The 14,832-nt window shown below is 39.0% G+C and overlaps 1 protein-coding gene across 1 annotated transcript in view; it reads left to right on the top strand.

The window, feature by feature from the left end:
* Positions 1-14,832, top strand: part of LOC105249670 — a 115,963-nt gene that overhangs the window by 54,440 nt on the left and 46,691 nt on the right. Inside the window, exons 3-9 of the mRNA XM_011255302.3 lie at positions 3,777-3,825; positions 6,522-6,780; positions 8,840-9,050; positions 10,546-11,612; positions 12,368-12,578; positions 12,673-12,924; positions 13,471-13,837. Of these exons, the coding sequence (XP_011253604.2) occupies positions 3,777-3,825; positions 6,522-6,780; positions 8,840-9,050; positions 10,546-11,612; positions 12,368-12,578; positions 12,673-12,924; positions 13,471-13,837 (2,416 nt within the window). The remainder of the gene's footprint in view (positions 1-3,776; positions 3,826-6,521; positions 6,781-8,839; positions 9,051-10,545; positions 11,613-12,367; positions 12,579-12,672; positions 12,925-13,470; positions 13,838-14,832) is intronic.

Below are 14,832 nucleotides of genomic sequence, written 5' to 3'. Positions count from 1 at the left end.
TCGCATTATCTTCCATATCGCGATACGTTTTAATTTCCGCGGGACATCTAGACGATTATGACGGACACTCGCAGTCCGTCAAAATATTTCCGGTTTGTTTATTTAGTCGCAAAAATACGCCGAAAAAGCAAGGAATCTTTTTAATATTTGTGACCGAGAAAATGGCGGGAAATTACAAACGAGTAGCGCGCGAAATGACAGTCGGCCGATTCTCGTCTTGGGAGAATTGCAAGAGACGAGTGCGATTGATATCATCGCGTGGCTTAAGGACATTGAACATCGCGCCGGAAATAAATGACTGTACACGTCGAATTACACCGGAGGATTACAATCGTGGCGCATCGCGTCGCATCGCGACGACCCAATTTCGATACGCGAACGTCAAAGTAACGTACGGTGCATTTCGAATGCATTCGCGCGCGACGCAACGGTTCATAATATATTCCCTCGGCGGGATTTCTCCTCGTAGAGCCTGATCCTCATCGCCTGATTCTCATCGTCATTAGACGTCACGTATACGCATAATGCAATGATCTCGACCGATCGATATCACACGTTGCGTTTATCACTGCTGAAAATTACGTGGTTGTCTCGCCTGCATACACAATCAATTGCATCGCAATAGGGGGACAAGCTTGAATAGAGCTTGCGGTTCGTTCTGGTCAACGCGTTCGTTAGCGATCACAGTTTAATTATAATCACACATTGAGAAAAATCGTTTGATTTTATCAACGAGATGTATACGATTGAAGGCGTTTTGGTTAAATCAAACGAGAATTTCTAGTTATCATAACAAGACTCGATTTTTTATAACTAGAACGTTTCATAGATTTTACTATAAGGATTTGGTTAGTATTTTCTGCTTGGATCTATGAAATTTCTTGTTGCATTAATTTCTTTGCTTGCCGCTAGGCGACGAGCCAAGTCTTAACTTAACTCGTATTCAATATTGAAACGTATATAAAGAATTAGTATTAACATTAAATCCAAAGTATATTTTTTTTCTTTTACGAGCAGTAGTGCCAGAAAGAGATTAGATGGAAAAAATTTTAGACGACTTGGCGAGTTTAGTATTATTAACCAGAAAATTTGGCAAATTTAACAGGAAGAAATGAATCAGATTCATCTGGTAATTCCTACAAGAATTCTGGTTCGTCCATTTTCCAGCAGACGTACTGGTTGAATCTAGCAGAATTCTAATTAATGCAAGCAGATTTTTTTCTCAGTGCACTATTATCATGTGTTGGGATGTTTCTGATGCATTTTTTTAAACTTGTATTGTTAAGAGCAAAGAGCATGATTTTGTTGTAAACAAATTTATCGTTTACGTGGATATTATTATGCGTCTCGTGTAACACTCGCATTCTATAACGTCGTTTACGGGGGATTATGCGGGATTATTACGATCGTTAAAAGAATATTAAAAAAAAAAATCAATAACGCCTTTTATATGCGACTTTCAACACCAAGACTCAGACTTTGGGGCAAACTTGGGAAGGAAAATGGCGGTGTGGCGCGATTGCAGAGATGAAAACAACTCCATTAGAGCGCATAGCGGTTTAGTATATTGGTTTTTAATTACATCGTGAACTTTGGCGCGATATTTCTCTTCCTCTTTCTACCGCGAGAGCGGCAATTCTGGGCCAATTAAGGGCAGTCATTAAAACCGCGTGTAATCGCGGATTTCGAACGGGATGCGGATCACGCAATACGGGGAGTGCATCTAGAATTTCATTCGAACGCTATTTCGCTCGCTATTCCGGGTAAATGACATTAATCATTCCGACGTTAATACGTCCCATCGATGCGATGCATCGCGCGTTCTGTTACAGTCAATTATCTTAGCGTCGTCTAAACGCGATTAGGACTATAATGCCGAGTAAGGAGATCAGCGGGTGGCTGATGTTTGATGGAGCGGGATTGGAAACGAACGACAAACAGAACCGGTCAATCGAATCTGCGGTTTCGGCAAACCGTGATCCATTTCCATCATCGCTTTTAGCTTTCGAGGCTTGGCAAAACGAATCGGCAATTTTCAAATCGATCACGCGCAATCGTCGGATTCGCCATTTCTGCAATAAGTGCGAAAACAAAGATTTGACGTCATTCGGAAATTTAAAAATCGATAACCTCGATGCAATTTATACAAATTATAATAATATTCATTTTAATCGTAATTTCTCGATTAATTGGAGAGTTGACAAGATTTTCTTACAGAAATGCGCTACATTATTCCAAGAAAAAAAAAAAAGTATAAAAAGTGGGGAATTTGTAATACACGAAAAGTTTTCCACAAGTTGAGGCCAATAACGAGGCAATAGATATCGAGCTCGATATCGAATACCGTACTTGGCACGATATCAGATGAACGCTCATTATATTCGATGGCGATTGGGATGGGAAGGTTTCCCGTATTGACGTTTCAATTATCAATGTTCGAAAAGGAAAATTCTTGAATCGCGCGTCGAACACTCGGCGCCGAATCATCGATTTATAATAATTCGTACAATTTTGAGGGACCAACGGTATATAAATCACGGGAAATCGACGATAAAAAGGTCCAAGTTTTAATATCGACGTTCCGACATTGTGCGCGGAATGGAAATGGCATTCGATCAACGACCGTCGACGACGAATCTCTGTTGTGTCGCACACGTGCGCATCCCGTTCATCCATCTCGTTCACGTGCGTGTACCTCGTCACGTGCTACGCACCGCTCGTGTCGCTTCTCTCAGGAATAAAACCGTCCGGGATGCGATAAATCGATCTCTCGCGCTAACCGAGGCGACTTTCCAAACGAATAACCCCACGTCATGTCACGCGACTGCATCGCGTTTTCCGACCTGCAGCTTGGTTAATAAAAAGCGATGGCGCGCGTTACGCGCTTGGTGCATATCCGACTACCTGTGCGGCTGAAGGGCATCCTTGCGTGGTGCGTTGACCTCTTCTTCCCTGAAACGATAGGGAAAGATCGTCGTTCGATCGTTTTGTGTGTCGAAACACAAAACGACGTAAGAATTATATAAAAGCGACATGTCGTGTAATTATATTAATTTTTGATATAAATAGTGATAAAGATCTCCCTTTTAGAAAGAATTTTATCGTAATAAAGAAAAGGTCATGCATAATATAATATGCGCCATATATAAGAGTTCGGCATAAATATATATTTCCCTCTTAAAATAAAGATTTTATCGTGAAATTTAACCGGGGTGATTCGTGAATATACGTCGACCATTTTTCTAAAGGGAAAACGCGCGCATTTTATTCAGAATTACATTATTCCAATAGCGGTCAGTACTAGGGAGAATGTCAGTTCTCCTGCGGAAGCTCGTCGAATGAAACTTTCATATTAGAACATTTTTTTTCTTTTTTTTTTTTTTTTGACGAGGCGATATCGGTCTCTCCGCCAGCATGGTCAATAAATTTTCAATACTCTCGTACCGAAAAAACGCCGATGGATAGCTTGGTCGTCGGAATTGTTTTAGAGTCGAGGTCGAGATTCGTCTGCAAGTCGCGGAAGCGGAAAGTGATGATCGAAAAGATTATTGAAGAGATTATTTTTCGATGGCGGAAAAATCTAGGAGAAAATGTAACGAAAAATATCATGAAAAAAAGAAGAAAATATTTACAATAAAATCATATCAGGTTTGACGAGAGTTTGTCTGACAGATATAATAAAATATAAACAATACACAACAGCGTTGCAGTAGATGTTTAAAATATTTGTGAATATTTTCATTGCAAATATTTCAACGATTTTTTTTTTGTTACAGGCTCGACCAGCCGGTGACCAGCTCAACGCCTGGAATGGACAACAAAAAGGTTAAACATGCTTTATATATCAGATATTTATCGACGTTCTTAACGTGTTAAATTAATTTTTTCGATATCCCGCATACGATTCCCGAAATAATTTTTTCTCGAGATGTATATCGCGATGGAATTTAATCTTGCAAAGAGGTCGTCTAGTTAAAAAATTAGCAACGTCGGGACGTGGGAAATTGCACGATACAGCTCAGATCGTCATAAATAACGGTCAATCGATTATTACCTACTGTTTGGAACCGCAATGTTTAGCGAGTCGCATGCGGTTTGCGAGCTTTTGTGAACGAGAATGCGGAGGTTTGCGCGAAACCATGCCCTCCCAATTAGAGGCATCGCTCAAATTAGCGACGATTATCTCTCTAGGATTAATGGCGAGCGATCGAATCGACGATACGATTCAATCGGAACGCGCCATATGGAGGGCAGAGAGAACTGAAAGAACGAAAGTTCGCTGCAAAAGTTTGGTCGCTTTACCCGTTCGCGAAATCAAGTTTTCCTTAGGGTCGGCAAATTTTGCTCTCGTCTTTTTGATTCCATCGAACCACATATTCACCTCGTCGTCGAGTAATTTAACGGATTATTCGGGCGATTCTTCTTTTCTGTCCGGCTTTTTCGGCTGGGCTAACGAAAACTGGCGCTAGGAAATTTCGCCGATAAGATAAATGATCTTTCGCGAAATCTGCATAATGTTCTGCGGGAAACCGCAAGACTTTGAAGGAAAAATCGATCGTATTTGAATCGATTTTGCCTCAATATGCTGTTGTTGCGTATCCCGCGGGGACGCGCAAACATCTTTGATATAATTCTATTCTATTTATATTGGGATTTATGGAGGCACTTTGTATAGTATTTCGCGTGTTGTATTATATGCGCGTTGTAGCTTGCGAGTTTCTCAAAGACATTCGCGGCGCTTTGTATTCCTGAAAAATACAGGTCGTGTTATCGGCATTTCGGAGAGCGTCAGAAAACTACGAGCGCCCGGAACGTTTTCCGGAATCTTTCTTTATGTCTTTAGATAAAATGTACGATCTCATGTTGACGAAAGCTTTTCCAGGAAGTAAAACCTGCCAGGCATCGTGTCTGAAGGCACAATAGTATCCGAGTAAGAAGAGAACTCGTATATATGACGTTCATAGAATAGAGATTGTCAACATCGGTTCTCTCGATAAATGCGTTTATGTCGTTGTGAAACTTGTTGTCACCCATCATTCGGGGACTTTGATGACGTACGAGAAAAAAATAATATTGATGAAAATTTAATATCGCCGACGTCTTATTTACTTGCTTAACCTTTATAGACTACTTCTCCGAGTGATATTAATGCACGTTTTCTATTTCATACAGAGAATACGCGAGAATACAATGTCATTGATATTTATAAATAAAACTTCCTTGTCGTGTGTGTAAACGACGTTTTGTCGCTGACCGCTTTGGGGTCGAAATATCACGAAAAATTCCGGAAGAAGAAGAAAACCAATCGAGGCCAAGCAAGATAGAGCGAGCGTAAATTATTCATTTTTACGTTAGGAATGGAATTTTTCAAGTGTTCCCGCGAACCTCGTCAATGTTTTGTAGCGGGATCGGTTTTTGCGCTTGTATTTTTAAATCAAATGAAGGGGAGAGAGAGAGAGAGACAAGGAGAAATCGATAACGAACTGCATAATGCACCGTATCTATTTTCAGGATTAAATCCGACCGAACTTTGCAGAAGCACGCGCGGTCTTCTCATTGAAAATGCATGCTATCCCGCCTCCGCGATACACGTTTATCAAGTAATTAGTTATTTAGTAACGTTTTTGCTCATGAAATGTCAGCTCGCGTTTTTCCCATGCGCGGAGAAAATCAAAGCGGAAAATCGAACGGATTGCACGAATTTCACGTTGAAATAGCGGTAGTCTTCTTTCTTCGTTCCTGTTTCCGTGGCTTTTCATTATCGAATAGACGTTTTGAGTGGCACGGCGAAATTTTCGTCGACTAACAAGAGTTTTCACGATAACGTGCCACGATGCGTTGCCAAGCGGAAAAGTGGATTTCGATCAGCCGCATTCAGGAAGGCATCGAATAAAAGATAGCGAGAGATCTCGGTCATGTGTGTCAGCGACGAGACGCGATTTCAAATTTTACCAAGGATTTATAACCTCTGTGTCCTTTTCTCAGGAAAATCGTATTACATTTATCTCGCTTGAAATATATTTAAAGCTGTTTGATACCTCAATGTCATACACCGTGACAGATGTCTGTCTTGTAAATCACAATTGTTTCCTACATATCGCTCCTTATACATTTGGGAGAAGGCTGATAATAAATATTCAGCCATATTCTTATACGTCACATCAATCGGATGGATGTTTCTTAAATTATATTCTATATCTATGTCTTGTATATATTATTAAAGAATAGAAATAGTTTGCAAATCCTGGGTTCAATTTTTCCTTAGTGAAATTTTGAATATCGTGTTCAATCATGATTCCTTTTTTATCCAAAGATTAAATATATAAGGAATATGATATAAAAGAAATTACAAAATAATTTTTTTAAATCAATTAATTAAAGAACAACAAACCATTAATCTTGAGCGATTTTTTCTCACTTTTCAAGATTGAATTTTATACATTCGATTAAATCGAAATCAAACCTCACCGTTAGATTTATAATAATTGATCAGTTGATGAAGAGGCATTTTTATTTTGCAGATTGTCCAATCGGCTGCACCGCCCGCAGTACCTGTCCAGGTACGTAGCAAGCACGATGGCTCGGGTGTGGCAGCTTCCGTATCGGGGGTGCGGAGACGGAGCGGTCCTCAAGGGGGACTGCGTTCGCCCGCTGCAAAGAGGCCCCTCTCCGCCCCCGTTGCACTTCAGGGATGGCTGCATAAGCAGGGTTCGGAGGGTCTCATGCTGTGGAAGAAACGTTGGTTCGTTCTCTCCGAGTACTGTCTCTTTTATTACAAAGGTAATTATGCGCTATCGACACCTGTTTGCTTTTTTCAATTGTAGCTTTTATCTTTGTCGCTTCCTTTTTCCATTATTTTTATGATAAATGTAACGCCATCGCGTGACAATTTTAGAATTATTATTAATTTTATCAAGTATTATTATTTGAAATAGCTTGTTTAATATTCAAATCCGGCAAATGTATGATGCTTATTTATTTTATAATTAACAATCGGCATTATAATAACCGGTATAATAATTACTTTGGAAATATCTATTAACAACCAATTTAACGGAAATTAAATTTAGTTATCGTTAATAATAAGCTCTTATGAAGCATATTGCGTAAATCGAATAAGTTTTTAAGAGTTATTTTGCACTAAATTGATATTACAATCCCTAGTAATATTTAGCTACTCGCAATTAAATTCAATAATTTTCAATTTTTACAATCTTGCGACAAAAATGATGGTTTCATTTTTAAAATAATTTGTGAGTTTTCAGTATGAATATTGAATGGTAAAATTTATATTGAAATTAACACAAAATTTATAGACATTAATATTGAATTCGTATCGAGAGAGATTTGTATCTGCTCTATTAGCTTACGAGCTTTTATTTTGATGCATTTATTAATTTCAAAGGCATTCAGGCAAGTTCCGTCTTGCTAGTTTAGAACAAGACATTTTATACAGACGACGAATTTCCAGTCGTCTGGGATGCCATTACTCTTCTAATTCGACTCGGAGCACTAATTATACCCGGCCCCTTTGATTCACTAGATACTCGAGCATCACAGTCGTTGCAGCGAAGAGATGTGCGAAATGTTCTCTGTTAAGGATACACTACATGCGCGGTCTGCCACTTTAGTTTGTCTTGTACGTTATCCGACAAGAAGGAAGTTGGGTTCTCGCTGCTACAAGTTCGACGCGGCGGTTCGACGCGTCATTTACACTGATGAACTTTAGTTAAATTAGATTCGATAGATATCGCCCCTAATTAGCGGCTTGCTGAGCCTCTTGGAGTATCTTTATGTCGGTCGCAAAAGCACTCGAACACTCTAATACTCGGCAACAAACTTCTTCGATCCGATTGCTCCGTAAATATCGTAGAAAGTTTGTTTAACGGTTGTTCGAAAGATTGATCGATCTTCTGTCTTGAAAGAGATGTGTATATTTCGTTTATAATATATACTTGTTAATCTCTTTCTCTCTCGGTAAAGTAAAGTAAAGTAAAGTAAAATGAAGTATTTCGCGAAGAAATGCAGGCTTTTTCCTCGAAATAGACTTTTTCAATTTTTACATCTTTGATTGAAATTGAAATTATTCAAAGTTATAGCTATCAAAAAGATTGTACTAGACTTAAATGCGCACATAACAAATAAATTTCATATCTTGCCATCAAAATGCGATAAAGAAGTATTTATATGGATTAAATAATTGAGATTCCGTTCTCTAATTAGTAAAACATTTGTTTATTGCAACTGTAGCATTACTCTAGCGTTTATAGACTAGAACGCATGGAATTCGTTTAGACCGAAATTCCAGCTTATCCAAAACGCAACGTGAAAGAGAATTCAATTCACCTGTCGAGATTTCGCGGTTATATACAAGCTTTGTATATATTCAAAGTTCCGTATTTCGTATTTGGCAACATTTCTTGTTTTTCTCTTTAATCAATACTACTGTGCGTGTGTGTGTACGTGTGTGTGTGTGCAAGCCATAAGAAATTTATGTAAATGTTGATATTATGCTATATATTTAAAACTATATAGAAATAATCTCCCGTGCACATCGTACATTATAGTCGTATAAAACCACTGGAGAAAAAATATTGTAAGAATGGAAAACCGAATGTCGTGGAAAATATTTTTACTTGACCGATTATTTGAACGCAACATTAGATGCGACATCCACATAATTTTATTCGCTGTGAAGGATGGATAGAGATATGCATATATATATGTTGTACAATTATATAATTATGTTAATTTTATCACTCTCAAAATAATATAATTTTCAACATAAAGTCATCGCGTTGTAACTTGTAATGTAATGTAGCAATTTATTAATTTGCAGGCCCGGAAGAGGAGAAACTACTAGGTTCGATATTACTTCCTTCGTACAGAGTTACCGTCTGCAAACCCGAGGACAAAGTCAACAAGAAGTTCGCCTTCAAGGCCGAACATGCCAACATGAGGACTTACCACTTTGCAGCTGACAATCGCGAAAGCATGAATCAATGGGTGAACGCGCTGACTCTGGCGACGCTTCTGCAAGATCCTAATCCGTAAGTTGTATATATTTATTTTTAAATGGTATACAAATTTTCGTGAAACATTGCACGTGTGTTACAAGCTTACGAATCGTCATAAATTATTAGCAATCAGAAATTAATTCTTTAATTTTAATTTTTAAAAAAATGTCAATCCAAATCGAAAAACGTACATTTTCCGATATTTAATAATTATGATTTGTAAAGAGCAAAAAATATTTGCACGCTTTTATCATCACGCCAGCTGAATAAATAAGCGAATCTGAAAGATGTAGTGGTTGAATCGATGCAGAACTGATCATTTTTTATTGTAATTCTCGTTATTACATACGGACGCTTTAATCCTTTATACTTATCGTCTGCTTTGTGAAAATGTTCTCTGGTTTTATATTCTCTTGCTCGTAATTCTCTCGCGTTTTATGATATCGCATGATATTTTGAAATTACAGAAGGATCGTTCAATTTTATCTCTAGTTCTTCATATTTGATTTTCTCGCATGCAGCACTTTTCCAAAATTCACCGTGTTTGAATTTTATGAAAATTTCACAGAAATGTTTTTCTTTATACCGAAAATGTCTGTCGCAAATTCGCGAGATCTTATTGTTTACTTTTATTTTACGGAAGAATGAAATATCTCTTCAACAATATTGTTCTCATTCTGACTACTCTTCTCAAAGATGTCGTCTTTTAAGACGACATTGTGATATTAAATGTTGTTCAAAGTACACTCGGTGATCCGAGCAGGAGTCTTGAAAGTTATTTCGATACTGCAACTGAATGACGATGAACGTCTCTTTGACATTCCACAAAGGAAATTGGGACATCACAGTCGGAGTGGTTTATTTGCGCGCAAAAGTATCGCGAGGATGCGGCGCATCTGTCGTGTTCGCACGTTATCACGGTGTAACTAACCAATCTCGTTAGTTAGTTTCCCGAGAGTTATTCGGCTCGCGAAATAGCGACGCTGGATGAGGCCCCAACTAGCCTATTGTTCATTTAGCGCATTGTCAGCGACACGTCGATGCGGACAATGAACGTTCGTTTCGAACACCAGTGAGCTTGGTCATCGTCTATTATTTGCCCATCTACCTTTCTACCTAAAAATCGATTCAGATGACCGAAAATGTAGATTTCTAGCGTATTCATTTCTGCAGCTCTGCGAATGGAACAATGGCGAGAATTCATTTTTCTGCTTTTAGTAAAATGGAAAGGCTTCTCGAGCTCTGGTCATGAGGTAAATTTTACTTTGAACGCAAAATCGAATAATGATAGGAGGATAAAAGAATTAATCCTTTTCATTTATACATATGTATTCGATGATATATTTAGCAAAGATAATTTTAATAATGTATGCAATTGACATTCGTTATATCTGGTAATTTAACTATATTAAATTCAATTATTTGGTAGTCTGATGATTGATCGCTAAACAAACATCTAAAGTTGGACGTGCGAAAAATTGTAGATACCGATTGATATATTATATATAATTTTTCTTTTCTTCTCAAGTGGCGCGGGCGAAGCTGCAGTGGTCATCGAGATAGCGCAGGATGGCGAACGAAGCGCCCGGCCTAGCGTCTCGTCGATCTCGTCGATCCTGAATCAAAGCGCCGACGATAGCGATTCTGGCTTCCACGGCTTTCAATCGCGCGACGATCCCAGCCACGCCTCGAACAACAACTCCAGCCCGAACAGCGCGAACACTGCCTCCTTCCCGAATCTCAGCAGTAGCAACAGCAACGGCAATTCCGCCAACAATCATACGAGCGACTCGGGCCACCCGATGATGAACGGTTGGGTGCCACAGCCAATCTCGCAATACGGCCAGCCCAGCACTTCTCAGTCGCAACAACAGCAGCAGCAATACGGGCACTTGCAGCAAATGCAACCGGGTCACTCGCACCAGCATCAAGCGTTGTTGCATCAACATCTATCGCACCCGAATGCGCTTCCGACTCATCAGTCGTCACATCCGCACAAGCATATGGTCCAACAATCACCGCAGCAACAGCCGTCATCTCAACAGCTGTCGCATTCCATCGCGAGCAATGTTCAGACTGTGCAGCCCATGTCCAGAAAATTCGGACAGCCCATTTACGCGAACGCGCCGCCAAAACCGAGAAGATTGACAGACGGTTCCAACGAATACTCGACGCCGTCGCCGGATCCGGATTATCGGCAAAGCCCGGTCTCGCCGGACGTTACAGTGACTAGTAAAAGCCCAATGTCCGACTATGAGAGAAACAATACGATTTATGGCACGCGGATGAATCAGCCGCCGCAGCATCAGAGTCTGCGGACCGACAAGTCGGGTCTGAATTACGGCTATGGTCAGATCGCGCAACCGACAGAGAGGAGAACCCCAGACACGTACGGTCGTAGCGCAAAACCGAGGACCAGCAACAGAGATAATGGCGATTACGAGGAGCTCTACGGAACTCCGCCGCTTTATCAAAGACCCGCGGGTCCGGTGGGTTATACGAAGGGCGCCTCCCCGGCGCCAATTCCCATCCCTGTTTACGCGCAGCAGCAACATCTTCAACAACTACTACATTCCCCCGTCACGCCGACGCACAGTGAGTCTCTTTGTCTTTTACCTTCTTCTCGCGGCGATACTCGCAAAGACCCTTGTATAATTAGTGCCGCAACCAGGCAAAGGTGAAAATATTTTGCGCGGATGTATGTTTGAAAGACGACGTCTTTCTTCTCTCTATGTTACAAAGCAAGCTTTCTTATCGGACCGTTAAGATACACGTCCCGGGAATTCTATTCCGGCGAGCAATCTCGTCTTCTCTATACATTTCGTTACATTGTTGTGCGACGAGAATTTGAGTCTTATATTACAAAAATAATAATAGTAGCTTTGATAATTTTACCGTGCCGCGCGAGTACGGTAATTTCTAGCATATTTTACACAATATCTCTTTGAGAAAAAAAGATTCTAAAGTTTATTATTCTTTAAACAGTCACCGTGTGTCTATTATAATGTGACATAATAAGTTTTTATATTTTCTTATTATCGCAACCAGATATTAATTTTTAGTGTAGCGCTTGATTATAAAATTATAATATATTACTATATATTATATATTAACTCTCTAAGTCAGCTCAAGAGAGAGAATTAAAAACTGATTTTATGTTATCGCGTTAGTGTAACAATCGTAACGCTGATAAAAATTACAAGCTAGATCCTCTTTTTGCGCATCGCTGTTTTTATGGTAAAATCGACGCTTTTCTTTTTCTCCGCGTTGCAAAGGATCTTGAATAATGCTGTAATCGATAGAGCTCGACGCGGTAATACAAAAAGGACGTTACAATCTGTTCCCTTTAGTGCCGTTGGCGAGGCAGCCGAGAACCCAACCGCCACCGCGACCGCATAGCGCAGACTTTCTGGAGTACGAAGCGGCAAGGCGACCTCAGCAACCTGCGCAGTGCGAAAGACCGCCGGATCAGCAGAGACGTCCACAGAGGCCCAAGTCCAGCCTAGATATAATGAATCCGTCAGATGCGACCAACGACGGTTACTTTTATTCCGAGGAAAGGTACATATGTTGGACGAATAATTTTTAAGGCAAAAAAAAAGAAAATGTATGAGAATATATATAATTTTGTATCGCGCACATTTGTGTTACCCAGATACGCGGCGCAGATGCGGCAGTCTGCGGTTTATTTGCATCAAACGCCGCAGCATTATCAGCAACAGCGGAATCAATCTCTCTCGCGCGTCACAATGCAGCCAAAACTGCCGGGTATCCGCGACAAGACCGACGAGAGTAGAATATCCATTATACCGGATTCAACCTGCCCGGCTCTGAGACGTACGCAGCGAGATCACGTTCATGGGCAACACACGATGCCCGCTCAACCGCTGACGCAGAGACATTCCGAGTGAGTCATGCAGTACATTATCCGAATAAATAATTAAACCGCACGTAGATCCTGTTTGAGATATTTTCATACATTGTCATCTATTTCCAATTCTTCTCTTTCTTGTTTAAGATAATTTAAGAAATCTTAAAATATCGTTACTAATAATATAGCCTTTTTATGATTTTATTTTAAAAGCTGACGCGTTCTAAAATGAGATAAAATTTACATTTACATATATAAATTATATATCAACGGATTTTTAAAACTCAACTTTCCATATTTAATCTTAATATGCTAATATATTAAAATTGATCGTAACAAGATTAAATATGTTACGTTTCTTAAAAATAAACTGAAAAATTGAAAAATGATTTCTGATTATTGGAATAGCTAATATATTAAAATTGATCGTAACAAGATTAAATATGTTACGTTTCTTAAAAATAAACTGAAAAATTGGAAAATGATTTCTGATTATTGGAATTATTTTTACAAAAGGATATAATTTCTTTTGTAAAGCATACAAAAATATATTGATTTTTTATCTCAAATCTTAATTATCAGGATAATGGGCACCGACCCAAAATTCCGAAGATCCTTGCGCGAGAAGAGCTACGAGGCGAATAGCCACGAAATGCTAGCGCATGGTGGTGAGGACAACACGATTCCTCGAAGAGTACCGCGTGGCGAGTACGACGGGTGGGGGCGAACGACGGGTCACAGTGTCCACGGAACCCACATCGCTCAGACGTATCACGCCGGTCACGCAGGTGGTGGCAGACGATGGAGCGAGCAGCAGCAGTTCTGCAGATCGGCGTCGGCGCGTTTGCCAAGGACACGGCATCCCGCCGCGCTTGATCCCAACGACGACGACTACGCCGAGAGGTCCTCCGAGCAGGATTCGCGAGATGGTGAACGCAAGATTCAGCAGGTAAGAGGAAGAAATTTAACCTTCTTTATATATCTTTGCGTGAATCTTCCTTTTCAAGATATGAGAATCTCGTATAATTTCGTATAATTTTCGCATAGTATCTTTACAATGTGTCATTAGAATGTTGAATATTGTATTTTGAATATATCGTGTTAAATATATTAATTTTTAATCTTTACTCTATAAGAGATCTATTTGGCAGATCCGTATGCTTTTTAAAAAAATTCAATCTATAGAGTTAAATTGGGGCAGATCTATGTATATATCTTATAATTTAATTGATGGGTTCTATCTCTACAAACAAATAATCGTTAAAATTAAATCTGATTTTCAAATAAATTTTACATAAAAAGCTATTTTACAAGATAACGTTGTAAATAAATGAATTTATTTGGCTATTTATGATGCAAATCAATAATGTTAACGTTAAAATAAGTTTTACGACATATGAATATGTTGTCATTTATTTCAAATTTGTTTGTTTCGTTTGCATCTCGGAAAATTTAGGATGAGTCATAAAACTAGCTGTTTTTTTAAAGCAGGTAGCTGTAGATCATCAGCATTGCTCGTACAAGACCACCATGTCGATAACATCGGTGGACGAGCATGATTCACGCGATAGTTCTGTTGCATACCTACAGCTTACCACCTTACGTCATCTCGACTCTTCGTGTCTTTGCTTTCACCACCGTTTTCACTCCATCATTATTATTGTCATTACATTACTTAAATCATATTAATAATTTTCTATATTTTTTTACAACTTGTATCATTCTCGTAATTTTACAATCGTTTATTGTTAAAATTGATGTCAATCATTGCAAGTCATTTTCTTCTCTTTCGATTAGATTCTCTCCTATCCATATATTATAATGCAATTATTTGGAAAAAACAACATAAAATAATTTAAATTTATATCTTTTTAAAGAAGAAAAGGAGTAACAACAATAATTTATATGACTAATAATGATTAATATTTTAATCTTTCGTAAATT

Source organism: Camponotus floridanus, unplaced genomic scaffold, assembly GCF_003227725.1.
Source record: "Camponotus floridanus strain SB8 unplaced genomic scaffold, Cflo_v7.5 scaffold1, whole genome shotgun sequence".
Lineage (NCBI taxonomy): Eukaryota > Metazoa > Arthropoda > Insecta > Hymenoptera > Formicidae > Camponotus > Camponotus floridanus.
This window is presented reverse-complemented; position numbering and strand designations above follow the sequence as displayed.